We start from the raw sequence: 26,160 nt of genomic DNA on the forward strand, positions 1-26,160 counted from the left end.
TCCCTTTGCATTGAAAATTCATTTTCTAACTATGGTGAATTGTTTATTGTTTTTAACCCACATCAAGATATACTGCAAACCTAATGTAAGACAGCCAGGAGATTTTGTTATAATTACTGGAATTTAGACAATTCCTGTACTAAATTTCATGATGAGTAAAACTTTACTATTTACAGAATTTTAATGTCACTTTGAAATTATCTGTAAAATAACAAGTCCTCTACTTCTCTTTCAGAGATGTACTACTTGGTCATGATTTTGTACAAATAACTAAAGAATTCACGTATTAAAGGCTTTAAGAAATGTTACACATTCCTTCTAAAATACTACATTTTTATTACTTGAAAAAATTTCTGACCTAATTCACAGATAATGGCAATGCATGCTCGAACCATTCTGTCTCTCTCTTGAAGTCCATCATTTCCAACTGCAATTAATGAGTTAGCCACAGAACTAGGAAACAAGGAAGCATTCACAGTAATCATCTACAACAGGGAGAAATCAGAAAGAAGTTACTTACACTGTAATACATTTTTTAATCCTATTTTGTTCTGATTGAAGTATTTAAGACCATAGAATATTTATAAAATCCAGGCACCAATATTAATCTTCTGCTTCATATGGATATTTCAAAGGATTAGTATAACTGATAATTTGATATAACAAATTGTAATACTCATTACTATGGAGAAATGTGTTTGATTTTTTTCTCATAGTCCAGTCTATAAATTAGCTGACCAATAAGATTTAATGTTTTTGAGATTCCAAGTTACTCTACAATAGGAACTATAACTTAAAGAAGCTTTTCATTCCCTAGACAAAGCAAATCAGTGGTGACAACAGCAGTCAACATACTACTGTACTATTACATTCCTGACTCTCTCCCTATACACAATCATCACCAAGTCCTACCAATTTACCTCATGAATATCTTTATCTCTAATTGCCCCCTCCCCATAAAATTAATTGATCTGGGCCCTCATTCTCCTCCACTTTGCTACCAGAGACACCTCATGACCTCCCTTATCTCTAGCCCCCCTTCCGATCAATCACTTGTTGCTATACCAAAATGCAGAATTCATAATCCATAATCCATAATCTGTTTTTGATATTTCAAAAATCCTAATGAAAGTAGCATGTATCTGGTGATAAAATTTTAGATGAAATCTCACATTAAATGAAAGGTCTAATTGGCAATAACATATTTGGAATATTGAAAATATGTATATATCTTCAATTTGGAAAACAGAAAGAAAACAAATTACGTAGCTAATTATTGTTTAATAAATAAAAACTATTTGGTAGACAAGGTATTTCAAAATAACAGGTTCCTGGAGTGGTAAAAGAAGAAAATATTTTCTTTTGTTTGAGTGGTGATAAAACATTAAGGAAAACTAATCTGTCCCAGATGTTACTGAATTTACAATCCTGTCAGAAAAATAAAACTTGTGTTATTAAAATGAAAAATATATAGTAAGTCTAATAAAGGATCAAAAGAAAGATCTGTATGGGTTAGCATAGTTGTAAATGGTTTATGTCATTTAAGCGGCATTCAATATTACAAAGTTCAATTGAAATTATAGAATATAGTTCCACAACCATAAAATAAATACATTTCCAATAACTGTAGAATGTATAAAAGCTTTCACATCCTTTTCTAAATCAATATTTTCCATTAATCAAAAAAGCAGGAGAAGGAAGGGGAAAAGGATAGTAAACTGATTTTCCTGTACAAAAAAATTCTAGCCTCTTACGATATTAATTTGTGTTTTAATGCTACTGGTCTATTATTATGCTTACAGGGAGCCTGTAAGAAAATTTCCCCAAACAACAAAATGCACATAATATATTCTGAAAAGAGTTGGCTGAGAAGCCAGGCAAATTGGCTTTAACAGCTAAATCTGCTGTTAATAAACTGTCACCTTGGCCAAATCAATCCTCTCTGTGCCTCAGTTTCCTCATTTGTAAAACAAAGATGTATACGACAAGATGACTTGTAGAATTTCAAGTATAAAACTTTACTCTATGAATTTCAACTGTCTACTAAATATACACTTGCTTAATTCAACAGATTGTGCTATGAAACGAACCCCCAAAATTTAAATTTTTACAAATAAAATCAATCTTATTTCCCAGGGAAATATATGCAAAGAAACTGTTATAATCTGTGTAAATAGGAGAATGCTTTCCTCATAAATCAATGAATACTCAATAAGGGAAAAGTCATAGAATGCTGTCACTATTAAAAAAGTTTAATCATCTTTTCTGGCATAACAGTACAAGATATATATATATAAAACCAATTAAAGATCATGACTAAGAAATAAATTTGTGGAACTAATACAAAGAAATTAGAGAAGCACTGAGTTCTCTAAAGGGAATATCTGAAATTTGAGCTGAGATTGGAAGATGAATTTAATGTGGAAAGGGGTACAAATGGAATGAAAAGAGTAAGAAGGAAGTAACAATCCTGGCAGTGGTGGTAGGTAGTTTGTCTACATGCATGGTGGCATAAGACAGGTCAGACAGAAATGGTTGGTTGGACCAAAAGTGGGTTTTGAACTCCATGGTAGACTATACTTAATACTCTTGAGCCAATTTAGGTTTGGAACTTTGGAGAACTGAGTTCTAGTTCTGACTTTGCCACTGTCTTACTGTGTATCAAGGTACTTGATTCTACCAAATAAATCCCTTTCAACTGTAAAAAATCTGTGACATTATTAATTATTCATTACATGTATAAAGAAATGATACATAAAGAAAATGATAGCTTAAATTAGGCAGGCAGTAAGTACAATTTAAATAGGATAAAGAAAAGAGCAGCAACAACTACCAATAGGAAAACCATACAGAAAATGAGAGACAAAAACCAGAAAGGATAGCCAAGAGAGTGAAAGAGAGTGGAGAGTGGAGAGTGGAGAGTGGGAGAGTGGGAGAGTGAGAGAGTGAGAGAGAGAGAGAGAGAAAGAGAGAAGAATCAGAGGGATACTGAAAAGAAACAAATAAACAGAAAATTTTCCAAATGAATGAGACAGGGATAGTTGAAAGAAGGAAAAGTAACATGGGTATTCCTTAATTACTCATAGAGTAAGTTTAAAAAATAGATTGATACTTTAATAGAAAATTTTAAAACTTTTTTGGAATGCATTAAAAAAGCCATAGTGACCTAGTAATTATAATATTAAACATTAATTTCTACTAGTTCAGTTGCTAAGGTGTTACTGAGAAAAGAAATGTATGCTTCAGAAGCTAAAAGTATTACTGAAATCATAGTGTCTCTGGCCTATAGAGGACACTGTTCATTCAGCAAATGTGTGTTCCCTTTAACTGAAACCCCTTTAGCTAAACCAAAGGAGAAACCCTGCAATTGTGCTTTCCCTTTAAGTCTAATTCCTTTAGCTAAATCAAGGAGAAACCCTGCATTATAATTTCCTCTGATCATATATATATCTTACCACCAAGTACAAGCAATTTTCCTGTACTTGGATTCACAAATGATTATCCAACTCAAATTACTCTGCATCTCAGAAAACAGAATAAAATGATATTTTTGTTATGGTGCTACTAAATTGTTTTTAAGGGTCTGTTTACTTTTACTGAACTATTTTATAAATTAAATCTTAAGTTGTACAGAATATTTTACAAAATTAAAACATTTACTAAATAACCCAAAGAAGCTGAATTCCACTGTCATAACAGTGGAAGGGAGTATATGAATTAACGAAAACCATAAATCTGCTAGCCGGTTAGCTCAGTTGATTAGAGCATGGTACTTATTACGCAAAGGTCCAGGGTTCGATCCCTATACAGGCCAGCCACCAAAAAAATTTTTTTAAAAAACCCATAAATCTAAATTTTAAATTTAAACTTGAAAAGACAAACCATGGTCCTGATATAGCAGTTTACTTGTAACAAGTTTCCTAATCTATCTCCACTAAATAACTCTTACTAGAATTTCAAACTTCTTCTAAAACTTAACTTATACGTGCTCTTTACTATGATACCACCTGTGGGTACTATTTCCTATGCAGGTACTTTACTTTGATACCACCTGTGGGTATTAACCACAAGGCAGACAACTTGAAATAAAAGAAGAAAGAGGAGACCTAGTTAATATACAAACTCAACAGTCTACCATTCTGGAGCATACACTGAATTCAAAGGTAGAGAGGAAGGAAAAGAGCTAACAAAAATTCAACTTTTAAATAATTTTAGACATTTTTACATTAACAAACATACACTGCACATTTCTCATGAATGTTTAGGATGAAATATGGTACTTATTCAGACTGTGTCCTAACCAAATTTACTCACTTCACTCTATTCCTTGACTATTAGGGCATCACACTGAGCAACAAAAAACACTGTGTGAAGGCCTCTCATGAGAAGCGTTATGGGTTGTCCTCAACACCATCTCTTGAGAAGTTTAAATTGTGACCTTTTATCTTGTACAATGGCCTGAATTGATCATTGCAACTGCCCATGGGTTTTATTCAATTCATCTTTTAAAAAAAAAGCCTGTAACTATTTGTGACACCCATTTTAAAGTTAACTCCAAGCACAAATTAAAGAGAAAATTAAGATAGGGAGCAAATAATCCTCTTTCTCCAATAACTTATCAAAGAAGCACCTACACTTACATGTCTACTGAAGGAATATTCTTCACAATGACCATTTTATAAGAAACACTATCCTAGCCATACCAAATCACATAGAATAATTACACAAAATATTTATGCTTACCTCAAGATTTAATAGATCTATTTAATTCATATACAACTTTAACACAAAATAAAAATGTTTAATGAAAACTTTAGTGTTTAAGTTTTAATGGAAAGATTTCACAAAACAGTCTAATCTATAAATGTAAATATTTAACACGAAAACTATAAATTTGCCTTTTACTCTCACATAGAGCATACCTTTCTGACTAATCGAAGTGCTTGTGTCCTCTCTACCTCGTTGCTCTGCTGTATGTCAATGCACCTAAATAATACACAAAATATTAATCATTGATAAAATCCTACTAAACAACTTTTTGTATCATAAGACTGCTAGATCAGATCCATCTTGCTAATGTCAATATGGTATAATAAAATTTTAATACATGATTTCTCAGTACCAGCAAATATTTATTTAGTTAACTTGTATATTTCTAGTGATAACTGTTTGTTATGAAAACAAAAACAAAAACACCAAGTATTTCATTTAAAACTTCAGGAAAGAGCAATATACTAAATAATATATAGGACTACATCTATATATAAAGAATCATAAACCCACTTACAAAGCAAAGTATCAGAAGTCTACTGAAAAAAATATTCACTATCTCTGATAAAATTCACAGACATTTTATAAAAATTATAAAAGGAAAATATCTCAAGCCAGTTTTAATTTGTGATTTTTAACAAGGGCCTAAACTTTATATATCATGACTAAAAGTCTTATGTGCTATTCATAAAAATTCTATTTTACCAAAATGTAATTTGAATTCTAAATTCACTTCAAAAATTGATGTTTGATCAAATATCAATTTATTGACATTTCTTTGTAAAATTATTAAATTATCAAATTTTGAAAGAGTCTTTGGTTTATGTAACACCATAATTAAGTTTTTTAAATTTATGTGGAGGCAGCTCACTATTCTAATCAATACTTTATATAGATAGTTATCTAAAAAGCATTTCTTCTATCTGAATACAGTTAATCTAAGGCAATTCTACTAAAAAGTAAATGGACATCTAATTCAATTTTTGGCCATGACAGAGAGGCTTGAATCAGACTTACTCTCCTGCCAAAAACAACTAAATCCCAGAGAGAAGAAAACACAGGGAAGTAAGCTAAAATCTGCATTCAATTTTCTCTCCAAGACACTTGCCAATTTCTATGCTGTGCAAAAGCAGGATTAGAGTCCAAGAAACCAAACAAAAAGCTACTTTGCAAAGTAAAGGAACAGAGCAGAGATTTCGGCAGGTACATAATACTCTGAGAAAGAAGGCGAAGAGGTTCTGCTAAATATCTACACTTTATAGCCTGAGATCCCAAATAGCCACTTCCTAGGAGCAGAGGCAAAGCTGAAACCAAGCTTTAAAATCAGTGTAATAAGCCAATATTCCAGAATAAAACTTAACTCTCTTAAAAAGGAAAATGACATGATCCAGAGCCCAAAATTTTGAATATCAATGTTCACATTCCATCAGATAGTATGAGACATGGTTTTGAAAAAACAAATAAATAGACAAAGGGCCAAGAACCATAATCCAGGAAAAGAAATGACAACAAAAATAAAACACAGGTGACTCACATACAGGAGTTGTCAGAGGTAACTTCAAAATAACTATCGTTAATATGCTCAAGAAGACAGAAGATGGAAAAATAAAGCACAGACCTGAAATCTTTAAATAGATGTGAAATAAAAAATAACCAAACTTCTTTAAGTAAGATGTGATAAATAACAATAACTAAAATTAAGAATTTAAGAGATTGATTTACAAGCAGGATGAAAAAATAAAAAACAACAGGTAGAACTTGAGCACACTGAAGTACAAAGATTAACAGCAGAAAATGTTGAAAAGTTGAATAAAAGCACCAGAGATGTGGAACAATGAAAAACTTCAACATGTATATAGATGGGAGTACCAAAGGATAGGACAGAATATAACAGAAAAAGCCTTTAAAGCAGCCAGAGGAAAAAAGAGAAACAACTTACAAAAAAGCTACAAGAAGAGAAGCAACAATCAGGGATTATTCTCCATTGACCTTTAACAATGTACAGTTTTCTTATTGTTCAACAGTTTAAAAAAATAGCTAAGAAGACAATAACTTATTTAAATCTGTGAAAAACAATAACTGATGGTAAAAAAAAAAAAAAAAGCCTTCAAATCCGAAGGTAAAATATACACTTACAGACAAATAAAAGAGAAGATTCATTTCTGGTAGACCAGCACTAAAAGAAATTCATCAGAAAGAAAGTGATCCAATATGAAAGCATGGAAATGAAAGAAGGAAGAATACTGGAATGGGTAACCAACACAGGTAAATATAAATAGTTCTAATTTAAAACAATAAACAGACTACCTTGTGGGGTTAAAAATACGTATAGAAGTAAAATATAACAAAAGCAAAAAAAGACAGAGGGAGAAGACATAATTAAACTATAATAGTTTTCTTGCATTGTTCTGGTAGTAATAAAAGAGGATCTTTTATAAAGGATACACATTGTAATCTCCAGGGCAACTACCAAAAGAAGAAAAGACTTTATAACTATGACTAATAGAAAAGGAAAGAAAAATCTTGACTATTACAAAAGAAGAAATGCAAGATGTGATTAACAGAATACAAATAACAAGACAGCAAACAAATTCAAATATATTAGAAAACAGCAAGATGATAAACTCATAAATACATATACAAATAATTTCATTATAGTCTATAAATCATGCATATAATAAACTACTAGACATAAATAGTCTGAGTATTCCAATTAGAAGATAAAGATGGTTAAACTAGATATAAGAAAAGAAAAATCTATATGATATTTACAAGAGAGAAACTTAAATATGAAGACCAAAAATTTTAAAAATGGGAAAAGATATATCATGCAAACACTAGGCAAAAGAAAGGTAGTGATACTATATTTTTAGATAATGTGAACACTCATAAAAGAATTATTACTAGGAATAAAGAAGAACATTTCATAACTGTAAAAGGATTAGCTCACTATAAAGATTTAACAATTCTAAATATGAACGTAACAACAAAGCTTCAAAATATATAAAGCAAAAGCTGATACAAAAAAAAAGTCTGAACAGTCCTATCTCGGTTAAAGATTTGAGTCCATAATTTTAAAACTTTCTAAAAAGGAAAACCCAGCCCAGAGAGATTCACTGGTGAATTCTACTAATAATGTAGGAGGAAGAAAAAGTACACATCTTACATAAATTCTTCCAGGGAATATAAAAGGAAAGCAACACTTCCTTAGTTTAATAAAATAAACATACTCCTGATACCAAAAATAGGCAAAAACATTAGAAAAATGGAAAAAGACTAGTATCTCTCATAAAAATAGGTACAAAAATCTTCTACAAACTATTAGCAAATCAAATTTAGCTATATATAAAAAGGACAAGACATCATGAACAAGTGTTTATTTCAAGAATGCCAACTAGAAATATACTAAAGCCCACGGAAGGTATAAATGATGGTGAGATACTGAACACTTTCCACCTGAGATCAGGAGCAAAACAAAGTTGTCCACTATCATCATTTCTATTCAGTGCCATATTCTAATCAGTGCAGTAAGGCAAGGAAAAGAAAGGTATAAGAACCGGAAAGAAAACAGTCATCATTTGCAATTAATGCTTATGCACATAGAAAATCCAAGATAATCTATAAAAAAAAATTAGAACTGAAAAGTGAATTTAGCAAGGTTGCTAGATAAGAGGACAATATCCACCCCCCAATATTATTTTTCTATATGTTAGTAGCAAAAAAAAGAAAAGAAAAAAAATTAATACTATCATAAAAATACCTTAGAATAAACCTAATAGACATGTTCAAGACCTGTGCAAAAAAACCCTACAAAATACTGTTGAGAGAAATCAAAGTTTTCAATAAATAAATGTTTTGAAGATACAATATTAAGATGTCTGTTCACACCAAACTAACCTAGAGCTTCAATGAAATCCCTACTAAAATCCTAGCAAGTTATGTAGAAATGGACAAACTGATTCTAAAATTTTTATGGAAATGCAGAAACCCAGAATAGTCAAGATAAGTCTTGAAGAAGAAGAGTTGGAGGACTTACATTAACAGATATCAAGACATATTATAAAGCTGCAGTAATTAAAACAGTGAGAAACTGGTGTAAGAATAGACAAATAGGGCCGACCTTGTGGCTCACTCGGGAGAGTGCAGTGCTGGGAGCGCAGCAGCGCTCCCGCTGCGGGTTCCGATCCTATATAGGCATGGCCGGTTCGCTCACTGGCTGAGCGCAGTCACAGAAAAGGACAAAAAAAAAAGAATAGACAAATAGACCAACTAAAGAGAACAGAGAACACACACAGATCCATAGTTAGTTACCTGACTTACAACAAAGGCGACGCTAATCTAGATGTGAAATGAAAATCTTTTCAACGAATAGTGTTGATGTTTATTGAATATTCTCAAAGATAAAAGTGAATTGTGACCTGACACCTACCTCATACCTTATACAATAATCAAATTTGGTCAAATCAAATCAGATGGCTCAAATCAAATTAGATGGTTTAAAGATTTAAATGCATGAAGGAATAAAAACCTTTAGAAGAAAACACATCTCTTTCAGAGACCAAAAGCACTGTGGATTTCATTAAGAACGTATGTTAATCAAAGACCCACTGAGAGTGAAAAAGCAAGGCAAATATGGAGAAGGTATTGTCAATACATATACCTGAAAGGACTCCTATCCCAGAAGACATCAAGAATTCCTACACAACAAGAAAGACAATCCAATTTACAAATGAGCAAAAAGGCAGAGAAGATATCCAAACTGTCAACCAGCAAATAAAAAGTGCTTAACATCATCACTCATCAAGGAAACACAAATTAAAACCAAAATGAGAATCCACAATAAAAACCACCCCAGAAAGGCTATAACTAAAGACTGAAAATATCAAGTGCTGATGAGGATGTGGAGAGACTGGAACTCTCATACACTGCTGGTAGGAGTGCAAATAGTGCAATCTCTTGGAAAACTGTTTAGCAGTATCTACTAAAGCTAAATATACATATACCTTATGACCCCGCAATTCCACCTCTACATATACCTATGAAAAAGGAGTGAACATGTCCACTAACAGACTTATACAAGAACGCTCAGGGCAGCTTTATTCAAAATAGCCAAACATTGAAAACAACCCAGAAAAATCATCAACAGAATGGAATAAATTGTGGTCTATTCACAAAATGAAATACTACACAGCAATTAAAAAAATACATTATGGATAAATCTCACAAATAATAATGAGGAAGGAAAAGAGTACAAGAACAGGAAAAACCAGTCTACAATGAGAAAAGTCAGAATAATGTTCACTGCTGCTTGGAGGTATAAAGGAGCTTTACTGGGATGCTGAAAATGTTCTAAATCTTGTTACTTGGTTGAAAACATACAAAAATTATCTGGCTTTACACGAAAAATCTGTACACTGTATGGTCAGTATGCTAAAATTCAATACAAAATTCAAAAAATACATAAAACAAACAACTCTAGAAAAATTACCTAGCTATTAAATAGTCCACTTTCAATTTTAGCACCTTCTGCAGAATACTGGAGTCTTGAATGAGATATCGAAGCGCTCGTAGCCCTGCTGCTCGCACTTCTTTTGCTTCATTTAATAAAGCTAATCGCAAACTGTATTAAAACAAAAAAATTTTGCTTTATGGGTTTCGAATACACATAAAATTATAGCACCAAATTCTTCCTTGGTTGAAATATGCAAAACTTCTAGTCATGCATGGTTAATTTCATCTAATCACATTTTAAATATATAAAATCATTCACTCCAAGCCATGGAATTTCACTTAGTGTTGTTTTTTTTAACCTGTGCCTCCTTGGTACATTCTTACCAATCAAGAAAATGTTACTGAGTTTTGTTCTACCTTCTGTAGTTTATTTTATATAAACAATGGGAAAAATGCCTTTTCAAGCTACATCATATGTCTCTGCAATCTATTCACCTATTCACCTATATCTGCCTATCTGCTTCCATTCCTTCCAATGAATCATTGGTTTAAACCAATAATAAAAAAACAACAAAAGCAGGCACAGACTACTTATATCAATTTTAATTGCTAAGGATACCAAAAAGATGGTTATGAAATTATATAACATTATGCTTCTATTAGTGTGCTTGGGCAAATCATGTTTGCCATATGCACATTTTCTCCTAGTTAAAACCTAGACTTAAAGATTCCTGTTGTTTCTAGGAATAATATGAGAAATTCAGTCTGCAAATTTCAGATTTAATTTAGAAGTTTAAATTACAAAAGTCCAGGTATTTTTGAACATCAGTTTTGGTTCATATTTGGTAATTACAAAATATCACTAAGACTCAAAAGATAAATAAAACTACTTAAAATCCTGAATTTTTCTAAAGTTCAAGCAACTATTTCTACAAAATTAAATATGAGACACTGTATTATCCTATTTCCAGTTTAAAAATATTAAAATTGAAATTACTAAAATCTAGGAGGGACAGAGGAGGGAATTGAACTACACTTACCAAATTATGATATCCTCATAGTTAAAACCCAATTTTTCTTCACTGTGTCCAATATCACAGAGAAGCTGTCAACAAAACAAAACAAGTGTGTATACACATGTTGTGTATTTTTATACATTTATATATATTACATTTTTAGGCTGGAAAATATTTACTTTAGTAAAACTTGGAAAAATACGATTCTGCTGTAGAAATACACAGCTTCATTTCTATCATCTTACTGTTTTTTATTTGACCTACTAGTTTCATATTTAACCTTCCTTTCCTACCTTTTTTTTGAATTAGTAAATTATTTTCTATTATTCCATTTTTCCCAATAATTTTATTGTTTTAAAAACTGTTTTTATTGGTTACCACAGAGATTACAACATGCACTGTTGACTTATTAGTTTAAAAGTTATTACTTTACCATGTCCTCAGTAATGCTAGAATCTTACAACACTTTAACTTCATTTACTCCCCTCACATTCCACTTTAATTGTTTTTCCTATTTTTTAAGCTCCATATAAGCTCTGTAAGATGTTACTGTGATTGGTTTTTGTTCTTTACCATCAGTACTTAACATTGACTTATATTTACCCTTTTCATTAGTCTTCATTCCTTTCTTCATTCTGGTGGTTCCTTAACAAGATATTCTTCCTTCTAGCTGAAGAAATTTCATTTTGCTTTGTTCATTTTGTTGTTGTTGTTGACTTGCTTTGCTGGTGTTTGGAATTTCATTTTAGCCCAGGTTGCTGGTAACTATTTTCTGGGTTTTTGTCTGTCTGGAAATGATTTTTTTTTAACTTTCATTTTTGAAGGACATTTTGCTATATATACAGAATTTTAGGTTAGCAGCTAGTTTCTTTCAACAGTTTCAAGATGGCCTTCATTGCTTCTGATGATAAATCTGCCACAGGTCTTACTATTGGCTCTTTTGAAAGTCATGTCCTTTTTCTCAGGATCTTTTTAAGATTTTTCCTTCAGCAAACTTATTATGATGTGTCCAGGTGTAATATCCTTAGTATCTATCCTGGTTAGAGTAAAGAGAACTTTCTAAATCTTTGGGTTAATATATTTTATCAATAAGTTTTGGAAAACTCTGTTATCTCATCAAAATCACTTCCACCCAATTCTGTCTATTCTCTCCAGGTAATTCAAGTATATGTGTGTAACATCTTTTCATGTATACCACAAATCTTCTTTTCTTTTTCCATTCTCTTTTATCTCAATGCTTCAGTTAAATATTTTCTATTGACCTGTCTTCTGATATGTCTAATCTTCTATTACACCTAATAGGTTTTTTATTTCAGATATTGCATTTTCCTTTCTTGAATTTCCATTTAATCTTTTTAGATGTTTCAATATTCTAACAAAAATCTTTATTTCTCATCTATTTTCTCCATAGTTGCCTCTATTTTCTTGACATATTACTCATAGTCATTAAAAGTGCTTGTCACCTAAATGGATCTGAATGATGTGGATTGCCTCTGGGTCAGTTTTTATTAGCTACTTTCCCTTTTGTTCTAGTCATGTAATCCTGCCCTTTGATAGCTTCTGTAATCTTTGATTGTATACAAAATACTTGCAGAGATTCCTGATGTTATCTTTCTACACAGAGGGTTCAACCTTCTCTCTGTTAAGCCACTGGACAATGCTAAGTTCAGATTAGGTGGGTACCCTGGTAAGACTCAGTCTACCTCTGGTTTTTTCTTGCCCCCTAAGGCTTGAAATGAAAGCTTGTTGTTAAGGGGCCTAGTCAAAAGAGGATGACAAATTTAGTTTTGTCTTGCAAAAATACTACAAGATACACTTCTAATTTTCAATGATTTCTGCTTAGATTTAAGTTTCTCATCCTAGATAGTCCCAGGATTCAACAAATATATTGAGGGAAGAACCTCCCTATGCTTGATATGCTGTAGGTCTCTACCAAAAGCTCTGTGGTGTTTTTCCTGTCTTTTAGCAACGGTACTCCTGGGCCTAATGCTTGAATCCTGTTTCCTGCCCACATTTCACATCAGCAAGTGTCTCCAGGTAAAAGCTGTTGGAGAAGTAAGCTCAACTCCACAAGACTGTGCCTTCTCTGCAACACTGGCCCCTGTACTTCTTGCTGCCTTAGCAGTTCCCTGCTGCTTTCAAATAGGCTTTCCTAGTTGTTTTCATTGAGTGCACTAGTCTAATATTAGCTACCTGGATCCCACCTGGATAACTTATAATACCACTTTAATCTAAGCATGATTTTTGAAAATTGCCTTTTATCTAAAAATTACATAAAACTTCCTCAAGTTATTTATTGGGGCTAACTGAAGTGAATTAAGGAGAAGATAAGTCATTGAATTAATGCTGAAGACTCAGAAGGATCTCCAAAATGTTGTTCTTCCTCAGTATGAGGTCATAAACATTGTAACTATACAGGGTAAACCAACCAGAGCAATTGTCACATCTGCCTCTGAAAAGAATGGACACTATAAATTCACTAACTTATTGGTAGAATACTAGCAAAATTTCCTGTCTAATTTCTCTTTTAGAGGCAAAGAAAAAAGAAATGTTCCAAGTAGAATATGGTAAAGAAGAACAGAGTAGCTGCTCTCAGATATTGCAATACTGGTATTCCTATAAAATCCTTAAGGTCTGAAATATAATGAACAAAGAGGCCTCAGACTTTCAAAGAGTGTGAAAAGATTTTTCTTTAATGTTACTGTTTTGTTGCACAATGTTGCAAGTACTTGAAAACTGAAAAGAATAAGGAGTTTTTGTACATATAGATTTAAAAGAGTAATACAGGATTTTCTAAGATTTAAGACAAGGAATAAATTTCCATACCTCTAAAACAACCACTATATACCTAAAATTAATAGCTAAATAATGTATTAAAAATATGTGCAGCAAATATGATAGGCAAAAGGTTACGGACCCATACATAGTTTGTTAGGGCTGCCATAACAAATACCATAGGCTGGGTGGCTTAAACCACAGAAATTTACTTTCTCACAATTCTTGAGGCCAGAAGTCCAAGATCAGGGTGTTGACAGAGTTGGTTTCTTTCAGAGGTCTGTCTCCTTGGCTGGTAGATGGCTATTTTCTCTCTGTGTCTTTACAGGGTCTTTCCTTGGGTCTGTGTCTTAATCTCTTCTTCTTATGAGGACACCAATCATACTGGATTAGGCCCACCTTTTAAAACCTTTTAAAAGTCCCTACTGCCAAATAGAGTCACATTCTGAGGTACTGGAGGTTAGGACTTGTGAATTTTGGGGAGACACAATTCAGCCCATAGCACTCCATCCTTACCTAGCAAACTAAACACAGATCCTTATAACGTAAAAGGTTCAAATTGGGGAAAGGCTTTTAAGCACCTAAAAGAAGAGCAGGCAAAGAAAATGTACAAGGAATCTATTGAAGAAATAAAATTGAGAAACATGACATATATTCACGTTTCCTAAAACCTTAATCAAATAAATTGAAAAATTCCATTTAAAACACAATTTACCAAAATGTCCAGAAATTATTTTTAAATATGATTGTAACAGATAAGAAGACACATTGTTGATGGAATTATGAACCTAAAATATCTTTTAAAATAAACTGGCAAAATACACCAGAATCAGGATCTACTTTTGGAGATTTACATTAATAACATAATAAAATATATAAAGTGGGTTCTAGCACAAGATTCTTATCATATTTACAATTGTAAAGAACTGGACGTAAAATCTTCATAAAAGAGGAACTTTATGAAGCCTTTAATAATATATAATACATAACCATGAGGAAAACAACATGTATAATGTACTACTAAATGGGGGGCGGCGGGTGGTGGTGGTGGCAGAGATTCTGAAAGACATATTTCTTAAAGACACATTTTTTAAAACAGTCTATACATAAAAACTTAACGTCAAAAAAAAATTTTTTTACAACAAAAAGCAAAGTGAACTCATCAGCTATTTATTTTCTTCTCTGTGCTTTTCTGTATTTTATAAATGTTTACCATGAACATGAATTATACAATCTAGTGAAAGATATATATACAAAGTATTGATGAATAATAACGGAAGTAACATTTATTGTTAATCTTCTCAAGGCTAGAAAGTAGGCAATATTTTTGTAAATGAAAACAACTGAGGTGTAGAGATGTTAATATGATTTCCCAAGGCCATAGAGCTAATTAAGTGGTAAAGCCAGAAATCAGACCAAACCAGCCTGAACCCAGAGCCCACTATAAAAACTGTTACTATTTTGTATTGAAATTATTTATACAGGGAAGGGGAAAGTGGAAGTAAAAAACAACTGAACATTACCAACTTACTTCATTTCTCCAGCCTCAAAAGTGGTATATGAATCAATAGTCTGGAGAACTGTACTCTGGCTATGTACATATAAAATGAAGAAGTGAATTTAACTATTATTTTCTCCAGAACAGCCAACTAAAATCACATGTATAAAAACTGCCCATTTCAAAGAATTAAAACACAAAAACTTACACTTCACAAAAAATGTATACAAAAACTTCACAAAGAACTTCACACTAAAAATTATTTAGTATTTACATGAGGTTCCCCAGGTATTTCAGATTACTAGCTTTGTCATATATATGAATAAAACAGAAATGAGGTCTGCTTATCAAGGTGTTAGGATTATTTAAACCTTACACATATTCTAGTATATAAACTTTATAGAAAAATAAAGCTTCAAATCTGTTTATACCAAGATATAAAATATTTTGTTTTTAATTTATTTACTACTGTTTTTAATTTGTTTATTACTTTCTTAAAACTATGATTTATAATTTATATATATCCACTCAATTTCTAAAAAGACAATATTTCTATTCTTCTGCTATAGTAGTAATGGATTTTAATAAAATGAAATGCTTTGAAATCCTAGAAATAATATATGCAAAGTCTTGACCTATCAAGGGTTGCCTTCTCCCCAAAGTGTGTACTTGGTTCTCATTTCCTACATTATCTTTTTCACACCCACCAACTACCCTTGTAGAAAACTATAGATTCAGAAAAACATAATTTTCAAATTGTCCACCTTCTCAGAACACAAAATTATAGGACTGTTCACAACTCAACATTTGCTAGAGTTAGTTCTGATGAAAAGGTAAAAAAAATTCAAAGTTATTGTGATCTCAAAAAAAAAACAAGAAAGTGTTTAGAAAGGATTATCATTTTCTGCCACCAACATCAATGCATTTCAATTGCAAGAAAAGTTTCTGAGAAAAATGTTCAATCAGTTGGAAACCAGAAAATCATAAGTAACAACTAAAAAGAACAATTTATTGCAAAAACATAGTATATTTGTAATAATCAGTGCCTACTTTACACGGATAGTCATAGATGTTAGGGCTGTGTTTTCAATGGTGGTTAAATGCTTTCAGGTTGTTTCCAGGTTCATAGAAGAGGGCCTTAACCAGTCTTAAATAAAAATAACCCTTTTGAATTAGAATTACCCAATCACAGAGTAAAATTTCTATGTGAAAATAAATTCACACATATCAGAAATAAGAAATCAAAGACAACACTGATAGAATTCTAAACTTTGGATTATCAAAGAAATATTATACTTTCACTATTAATCAATAGGAGTTCAAATATTGTAAGTTTCAAAATATTAGGAATAAGAATTAATTATTCTAATACAAAATTCTTATGGTGACTGACTCGCTACCTTAATAGTCATCTCCTAAATTAAATAGGCAAGCCCTAAAGTACAAATCAAACCCTTTCACAATTTTTCTATGGAGACAAAAAATTTTCAAAGAACACTGAATTGGTGAGTTTAAACCATAGGCATCTCATCCTGCCTCTACTGCTGACTGAATTACTAATTAATCTTTAACCATGAGGTAGTAGTTTCTTTACTACTGTCTTAGCCATTACTGGTAACATACCGTCTCCTACATTAACATGTCATTAAAATGTAATTCTGCCTACCTTATCACATATGTTTGTTATATATTAAGAATAAAATCATTGACTATGTTTAGAATTTGTTAAAGACCTTTCGAAACATAAGAATTATCATAATGGTCACCTAAAGTACTAAATTATTAGATACACTTTTCATTGGGGTTGGCACTCCCCATGCCATGTGTTTTTTAATTGGCTACCAGTCATAATGCCTAGCTGAATATGACCAAATAGGATCAGAGTTCATGTACAGGATGCTGAGAGGACTACCTTCTCTTTTTAAGATTGAATGTATCTTAGTTATATGGAAATTCTTTATCTGAGAAGAAAGCCAACCCAAAAGAAAGCAGAGCAGAAGAATGGAGACAACACAGTTGACACTTTCTCAACCCCTGAGTTGTTTTGCCTGAAATTAGAACCCAACATTTGGTCTTCCTAATTATGTAGGCAAATAATTTCTCTTTACTTTAGCTAAAATAAAATAAATTTGTTAAATTTGTTACTTATAAACGAAATTAAGCATTTAATATTATCGAAAGTCCATATTTACCTTATAAGCATAACATGTTAAATTAAATTTTTTGTTATATATGCAAAACAAATACAAATCTTATTATAAAATGAAATGAAGGTTTTGATAACATGTCATTGGCTTATTTTCCCTATTAAAATCATTCCTGTCATCAGTGAATCAATCTGTTTATTTGTTATAATTCACCTACATAATTTTCTTTTACAAACACTAAAACATTCAAAAACGGCTATCAACAATATCATATTCTGATGAAGTTAAAATAGAATTGTAAATCATCTTTAGGTAATAAAAATTTGTCTGTAATGCTTATTAAAATGACAAAATTTTTAAAAAATACGTGATCAGTTACAACTAGGTAGTATTTAATGCGATTCCCATTTTACTCATATTGCTCAGAAGGTTAAATGAATAGTTCTAAGTAACAGAAAGTGTAACAGAAAGTATAACACATACTTTAAAAAATTTTTATCAAACATGTTAGAATTACATGGCAGTCTTTTAGAAGGCAATTTAGACACAGACACATACACACAGACACACACACCCATTGCTATAAAAAAGTAGGTAGATATGTATAGAAAAGGAAGGCATTTTATATATTAAGATGTAGAAAAAGGCAAACTGCATATCAATATACATACATGTACACACACACATATATACGTTTATATACATATATTATGTTCTTATTTTTTAAAAAGCCCTTTGTGTATACATATATAATAAATGATAAATGGTCTGAGCACTTTATTAAACACTTTTTGTTTAGCTCATTTAATTCACACAACTTCGTGAAATACACACACATACACACATTTATGTTTATAATTATACCAGAAAAGGATAAATATCTCCCAGTAGTTACCTCAGGAGAATGGTATTTTTGTCAGAGTGGGGAAGTGGGTAGGAAGAGTATGTGAGAGAGGGACTTTAAATGTTTACCATTTTAATTTTTTATATTTAGTATATACCACACTTTTAAAGTTTTTAAAAAACAACAAAATACAGATTCCTTCAGAGTTTTAATATAAATACATGAGATTAAATGTAGGAAAAGAGAACTTTTAGAATGTAAAAGCTGAAATATTTTCATCTTTAAAAAGCAGGTCTTTAGATTATGAGCACACTGTCAGTTTTAAAAATAGAACACTAAGATTATGTTCATCAGCAGTCTGTTATACACATAACTTTATCTAGTAAAATGATGTCAGAAGGCAAGCATGGGTGTGTGACATTCACATGGTTAAAGGATCACATCACTAGCTCCCTCTCTTTAAACCATAAAAGGAAGTTTAATTTTGGAGATGAGGTTAACCCTATATAACATTTTAGTGCCATTGGTCTATGAAGGTAACTCAACCCTAAAAACTAGGCTTAAACTTAATAACAAAACAAATGCTAGTAAAAACAAAAATTCATATTTAAAATGCATAATCTTCCCAATCTAATACAATACTATTAATTAAACACATATTATGTCACAGGCTTTAGGGTAGAGAAGGATATGAGGATAGAAAAATAAATACTATATATTTCTTGTGTTGGAGAAGTTCATTTTAATGAGATAGCAACCCATGGCAAATAATAAAAATATAGATAAAATTTAGTAGACATATATATAAACCAATAGAAACACAGAGGAGGGGGACCAACTAACTCCACTAGTATCCTGGCATCATAATTATTTTTCTAATCTTCTTGCACTATAGAGCTATTCTTAGAGATTTCTGGGAATTTCCAAATTTTTACTCAATAGGGAAATAAACTTAAGATTCTGTAGGAATACCAGCTCAATAAATATTTATAAATTCAGATCTCTAACAAAATAGAATTCAAAGACACATTATAATTAAATTCAGAGTTCATTTTGTGCAATGCATTTGGAGAAATTTTGTAACAAAATCTAGATTTACGTACAGCGGTGGTTCCTAACCTGGGGCGACTATGGCCCCTAAGGGAACATTTGGCAATGTCTGGAGACACTTCTGCTTGTCACAACTGGTGTAAAGGTACTACTGGTATCTAGCGGGTAGAGGCCAGGGACATTGGTAAACATTCCATAATGCACAGGGTAGCCTCCTAAAACAAATAATTACCTAGCCCAATATGTCAATAATGCTTGAGAGTGAAGAACCCAACAGCTTATTAAACTGCAACTCAAGCTATTAGGCAGACTCGCCTTTTTAGAGTCAGCTAAAAAACTAGAAATGTGGCAAAAAGCACAAAACAAAACAAATCTCAGGTTAAAAGACACCACCTGTTACAGACTACATATTACGTGCCAGGCACTATACTAAGAACTTTCCTCCAAAGGTAGCAAGTAAAGAGTAAAGAAATCTACTCAAGATTGCCTTGATTAGTTAGTCAGAGTTGGGCTACAAGTCTCCATCTGCTTGATCTAAACCTCATGCTTTTCCCATTACATCACTAAGCAGCCAAAATAGATGTTATCACATCCAAAGTTTACTGGACTTTATTCATGGTATGGCCCCGCAGACCCAAACTCAGGGCTTAGTCCCTTTTAGTGTAGATATATTCTAATATGTTTGGCTATCAGTTTTTAAATCCATAGGTGATTTAAAATAGTAAATAAAAGATCTGTAATAAGTTGGCACCAAGGCTAGAGGAAAATAATAAAATTACATGAATATGGTAAAATAAAAAGCAAACAAGAATACAAAATATACAAAGGTCTAGGGTCTTCATTATAGAGATAAATCACTGCATACTCTACCATGGTACAGTGGGGTAAGGGGAGGAGAAAGGAAACTGAGAAAGGATAGAAAAATCAAGGAAGAAGAGGAGAAAAGGGAACAGGGAATGGAGAAGAAAGGGGCAGGGGCCGGGCACGTGGCTCACTCGGGAGAGTGCGGTGCTGGTAGCGACGAGGCCGCGGGTTCGGATCCTATATAGGGATGGCCGGGGCGCTCACTGGCTGAGCGTGGTGCGGACAACACCGTGCCGAGGGCTGCGATCCCCTTACTGATCAGAAAATAAATAAATAAATAAAGGGGAAGGAAGAGCTGAAAGGGAAAAAAGGGAAGAAGTAGAGAGGGGATGAGAAGTAGGAGAAAGGGAAGAAGGAGAGAAGGCAGGAGAGGGTTGGAGAGCCCAAATGAAAAAGTAGAAACCAGGTGGAGAAAATAGCTTAACAATATACCATGACAGAAATTCAAAGACAGAGAAACAATGAAACGGAGGATGGAAGAAGGGAAAGAGAATGGGAAACTGACCCTAAGCCAAGACAGCCTGAGACCTAGACAGAAATAAATGAAGATTAAAGAAGAGAGAAAGAGAGGTGCCCAACAAATTCCATAGAAATGAAGGCTTAAACCACTCCTATTCCAACAAGTTCTATATCTGCACTGCTCAATAAGGCTGGTAGCTTAGCCAAAGGTAGCTACGAGCACTGAAAAAGTGGCTAGTCTGAACTGAGATATGTTATACATTTAAAATACACACTTGATTTTCAAAGATTTAGTATAAAAAAGTTAAAAAATATTTAATAATGTTTTATACCAATTACATCAAATGATACTATTTTGGAAATACTGAATTAATGAAAATATAATTAATTTCACTTTTTACTTAAAATTACATTATGTGGTTCACATTATATTTCTATTGAACAGCACTGCTCTACATTTTTAAGACTGCGTTAGGACTCATGCTGTGACAGAGTAAAATAACAGAAATCACTGCCTTTCTTACACCCATCCCCGACTTTCAGAACCCTAATTGGCAAAAGAAGTGGAATTACATACCTAAGGTTATGAACTGTGAGTCAAACTGGTCACAAACCTCTATTAAAATTGTTTTTAACAGTCAAAATTAGGCAAGTAGTGAGGCATGAGCTGAGCGAAGATTAGCAAAATAAAACTCTGAAATTTAATACAAGGGAGTGAAACCAGAAGATGCATTTTGCAGCTTTGGAACAATGTTGGCTTTTAAAGACCTGACATTGTCTACCTACCACATTAAAGAAAGAAAGGTATTTGAAGATTTTCATTACATTTATAAAAATAAAAACATATGCATATTTTTGAAATCCCCTTCTCCAGCACCTATTAAATGTTTCTGAAAGTCGTTTTTTAAGACATCATTTTCCCACCCCTCATTTAAAATCATTTTCTCATCTCTCATATAAAAATAAATGCTAGAATATTTTAAGACTTCACTAAAGAAAAACACATACGTACATGCTTTCCCTAAATATGGGGGGGGAGAGGGAAGCTCAACCTATTTTATATCTATTGCACAATACAGGTGGAGTTTCCATTATCCGAAGTGCTTGGGACCAGAAGAATTTTAGAGTTCAGATGTCTTCGGATTTTGGAAAATTTGCATTATACTCACCAGTTGAATATCCCAAACCTGAAAACTGGACATCTGAAATGCTCCAATGAGCATTTCCTTTGAGTGTCATGTTGGCACTCAAAAACTTCTGTATTTTGGAGCATTTCAGATTTTCAGATTTGAGATGCTGAACCTGTACTACACTGGAAAAAAATTGTTACACAGTGACTATTTTCATTTTTTTTTTGCTTACCAATGGAGACTTTTATTTTTATTTTTTTTATTGGTTATGAATGTGCATGGGGTACAAAGATGACCATCACCACTTGTGCCCAAAATGCAATGGCCAGATCAATACTGACAACATGCCCATTACCACAAATTGCAATTATTCCCCATGTCCCCCACCTAATTAATCCCCAACCTCCCTCTCCCTCCCACTTTCCCCCACTTTCCAACCCTAAGTATGCTCTCTACCTCTGCAAGTCCAACATACCACTTTGGTCTTTCTTTCCTTCATTCTTTCTCTTTTAGCTCCCACATATGAGTGAGGACATGTGGTTATTATTACCTCTGTGCTTGGCTTATTTCACTTAACATAAGTTTCTCCAAGCTCATCCACGTTGTTGTGAATGGGAGAATTTCATTCTTTTATACGGCAGAGTAGTATTCCATGGTGAATATATACCACATTTTCCTTAACCAGTCGTCCATCAATGGACATTTAGGTTGGTTCCATGTCTTGGCTATTGTAAACAGAGCTGTGATGAACATGGGGATGCAGGTATCCCTTTGACATGATGATTTCCATTTCTTTGGGTATATATCCAGAAGTGGGATTGCTGGATCAGATGGTAGGTCTAGCTGTTTGAGAAACCTCCATACTGTTTTCCATAGTTGTAATAATTTACAGTCCCACCAACAATGCAGGAGTACTTCCTTCTCTCCACATCCTCGCCAGCATTTGTTATTCTCTATCTTTTAAATTATAGCCAGTCAAATTGGGGTGAGGTGATATTGCAATGTGGTTTTAATTTGCATTTCCCTCATGATTAGTGATGTTGAACAGTTTTTCATGTACCTGTTGGCCACTTGTATGTCTTCCTTAGAAAAATATCTATTCAGCCCCTTTGCCCATTTTTTAACTGGGTTATGTGGGTTTTTTACTGTGTAATTGCTTGAGTTCGTTGTATATTCTGGATATTAATCCCTTGTTGGATGTATAGTTTACAAAAATTTTCTTCCACTCTGTAGGTAATCATTTCACTCTGCTGATTGTTTCCTTTGCTGTGCAGAAGCTTTTCAGTTTGATACAGTCCCATTTGTTTATTTTTTCTTTTGTTGCTTGTGTTTTGGGGTTCTTGCTCATAAAGTCTGTGCCCAGACCTAGTTCCTGAAGTGTTTCCCCTATATTTTCCCTTAGTAGTTTTATAGTTTCAGGTCTTATACTTAAGTCTTTAATCCATTTTGAGTTGATTTTGGTGTATGTTGAAAAATGCACATCTAGTTTCATTCTTCTGCATATGGATATCCAATTTTCACAACACAACTTACTGAAGAGGCAGTCTTTTCCCCAATATATGTTTTTGTTGCCTTTGTCAAATAACAGATGGCTGTAAGCCTGAAGGGTCATTTCTGGGTTCTCTCTTCTGCTTCACTGGTCTGAGTGTCTATTTTTATGCCATTACCATGCTGTTTTGGTCACAATAGCTTTGTAGTATAATTTGAAGTCAGGTAGTGTTATGCCTCTAGCTTTATTTATTTATTTATTTTTCACTCAAGATTGCTTTGGGTATTCAGGTATTTTGTTGTTCCACATGAACGTTAAGATTGTTTTTTCTGGGCCGAGCCTGTGGCGCACTCGGTAGAGTGCGGTGCTGGAAGCGCCGCGACGCTCCCGCCGCGGGTTCGGATCCTATATAGGAATGGCCAGTGCACTCACTGGCTGAGTGCCGGTCACGAAAAACCAACAACAACAACAACAACAACAAAAAATAAAAATAAATTTAAAAAAAAACAGTAAAAAAAAAAAAAAAAAGATTGTTTTTTCCATTTCTGTGAAGAATGTCATTGGTTTTTTGATGGAGATTACACTGAATCTATAGATCACTTTGGGTAGTATGGACATTTTCACCATGTTAATTCCTCCAATCCAAGAGCATGCAATGTCTTTTCATCTTTTTCTGTCTTCTTTAATTTCTTTCAGTGGTGGTTTCTAGTTCTCATTGTAGAGATTTTTCACCTCCTTGGTTAAATTGATTCCTAGACATTTTATTTTTATTTTTTTGTGATTGTTGTAAATGGGCTTACTTTCTTGGTTCCTCTTTCTGTTAGCTCATTATTGGAGAATATAAATGCAACTGATTTGGGGCCATTTATTCTGCATCCTGCAACATTACTGAAATTATTAAACAGCTCTAAGAGTTTTTTGATAGAGTCTTTAGGTTTTTCTATATATAGTATCATGTCATCTGCAAATAGGCACAATTTGACTTCATCTTTTCTAATCTGGATGCCCTTTATTACTTCTTTCTCTTGCCTGACTCCTCTGGCTAGTACCTCCAGTACCATGTTAAATAGAAGTGGTGAGAGTCAGCATCCTTGTCTTGTTCCTGTTCTTAAGGGAAAAGCCTTCAGATTTTCCCCATTCAGAATGATACTGGCAGTGGGCTTGTCATAGATAGCTTTTATTGTGCTGAGATACTTTCCTTCTATACTTAATTTGTTGACAGTCTTTATCATGAAGGGATGTTGAATTTTGTCAAATGCTTTTCCAGCATCTATTGAGATAATCATATGGTTTTTGTCCTTGATTTTGTTGATGTGATATACATTATTGACTTTCATATGTTGAACCATCCTTGCATCCCTGGGATGAATCCCACTTGATCATGGTGTATAATTTTTTGATGTGTTGATGTATTCTAATATTTTAGATTATTCCAAATATTCTAATTTTTATTAGAGTTATTCTGTATTCTAATATTTAGATTATTGTGATTGCTAATATTTTGTTGAAGACTTTTGCATCTATGTTCATCAAGAATACTGGCCTGTAATTTTCCTTTTTTTGTTGTATCTTTGGTTTTGGTATCAGAGTGATGCTGGCCTCAGAATGAGTTTGGGAGAATGGCTTCTGTTTCAATTTTTGTGGAATAGTTTGAGGTGAATTTCTATCAATTGTTCTTTAAAGGTTTGATAGAATTTAGGTGTAAAGCCATCAGGATGTGGGCTTTTCTTTGTTGGAAGACTGCTGATTACTTTTTCAATCTCATTGTTATTGACTGGTTCAGGTTTTCTACCTCTTCTTGGTTCAGTTTGGGTAGTTTGTATGTGTCCAGAAATTTATCCATTTCCTCCAGGTTTTCATATTTGTTGTCATACAGTTGTTTATAATCTCTAATGATTCTTAAGTATTTCTGTGGTATCAGTTGTAATGTCTCCCTTTTCATTTCTGATTTTTGTTATTTGGGTCTTCTCTCTTTTTTTGTTGTTGTTGTTGTTAACCTAGCTAATAGTTTGCCTATTTTATTTATCTTCTCAAAAAAACATTTTGTTTCATTGATCTTTTGTTTTGGGGAGGTGTTTCTTTCATTTAGTTCTGCTCTGAACTTAATTATTTCTTTCTGTCTACTACCTTCAGAATCAGATTGTTGTTTTTCTAGTTCTTTGAGGCATAGTGTTAGGTCATTTGAAGTCTTTCCATTCTTTTGATGTAAACGTTTACACAATAACCTTCCCTCTTAGTACTCCTTTTGCAGTATCCCACAGGTTTTGGTATGATACATCTTTCATTTCATGAGTGTCAAGAAATTTTCTGATTTCCTGTTTAATTTCTTCTTTGACTCGTAGGTCATTCAGGAGCCTATTGTTAAGTTTCCATATATTTGTATAGTTTCCAGGGTTTTGTTTGTTATTGTTTTCCAGTTTTAGTCCACTGTGGTCTGAAAAGATACTTGGAATGATTTCAATTTTTTAAAATTTGCTGAGACTAGATTTGTGACCTAATATGTAGTCTGTCCTGGAGAATGTTCCATGTGCTGAGGAGAGGAATGTGAATGTTTATTTTGTAGTTGTTGGATGACATGTTCTGTATATATCTGCCAGGTCCAGTTGCTTTAAAGTTTAGTTTAAATCTTGTGTCTCTTTGTTGATTTTTTGCCTGGAAGATCTGTCC

General features: G+C 32.8%; 1 protein-coding gene across 4 annotated transcripts in view; it reads right to left on the bottom strand.

Annotated features, from left to right (window-relative positions):
* The window catches only part of RICTOR (RPTOR independent companion of MTOR complex 2), a 131,017-nt gene that overhangs the window by 53,925 nt on the left and 50,932 nt on the right, over positions 1-26,160 (bottom strand). For 3 of the 4 annotated variants that reach the window (XM_063084519.1, XM_063084513.1, XM_063084509.1), the window contains exons 4-7: positions 11,262-11,326; positions 10,259-10,390; positions 4,923-4,986; positions 359-485 (exon numbers count right to left, since the gene is read on the bottom strand). In XM_063084519.1, the coding sequence (XP_062940589.1) occupies positions 359-485; positions 4,923-4,986; positions 10,259-10,390; positions 11,262-11,326 (388 nt within the window). The remainder of the gene's footprint in view (positions 1-358; positions 486-4,922; positions 4,987-10,258; positions 10,391-11,261; positions 11,327-26,160) is intronic. The other variant, XM_063084527.1, reaches the window with a different exon arrangement.

This window comes from Cynocephalus volans, chromosome 2 (genome assembly GCF_027409185.1).
Source record: "Cynocephalus volans isolate mCynVol1 chromosome 2, mCynVol1.pri, whole genome shotgun sequence".
Classification (NCBI taxonomy): domain Eukaryota; kingdom Metazoa; phylum Chordata; class Mammalia; order Dermoptera; family Cynocephalidae; genus Cynocephalus; species Cynocephalus volans.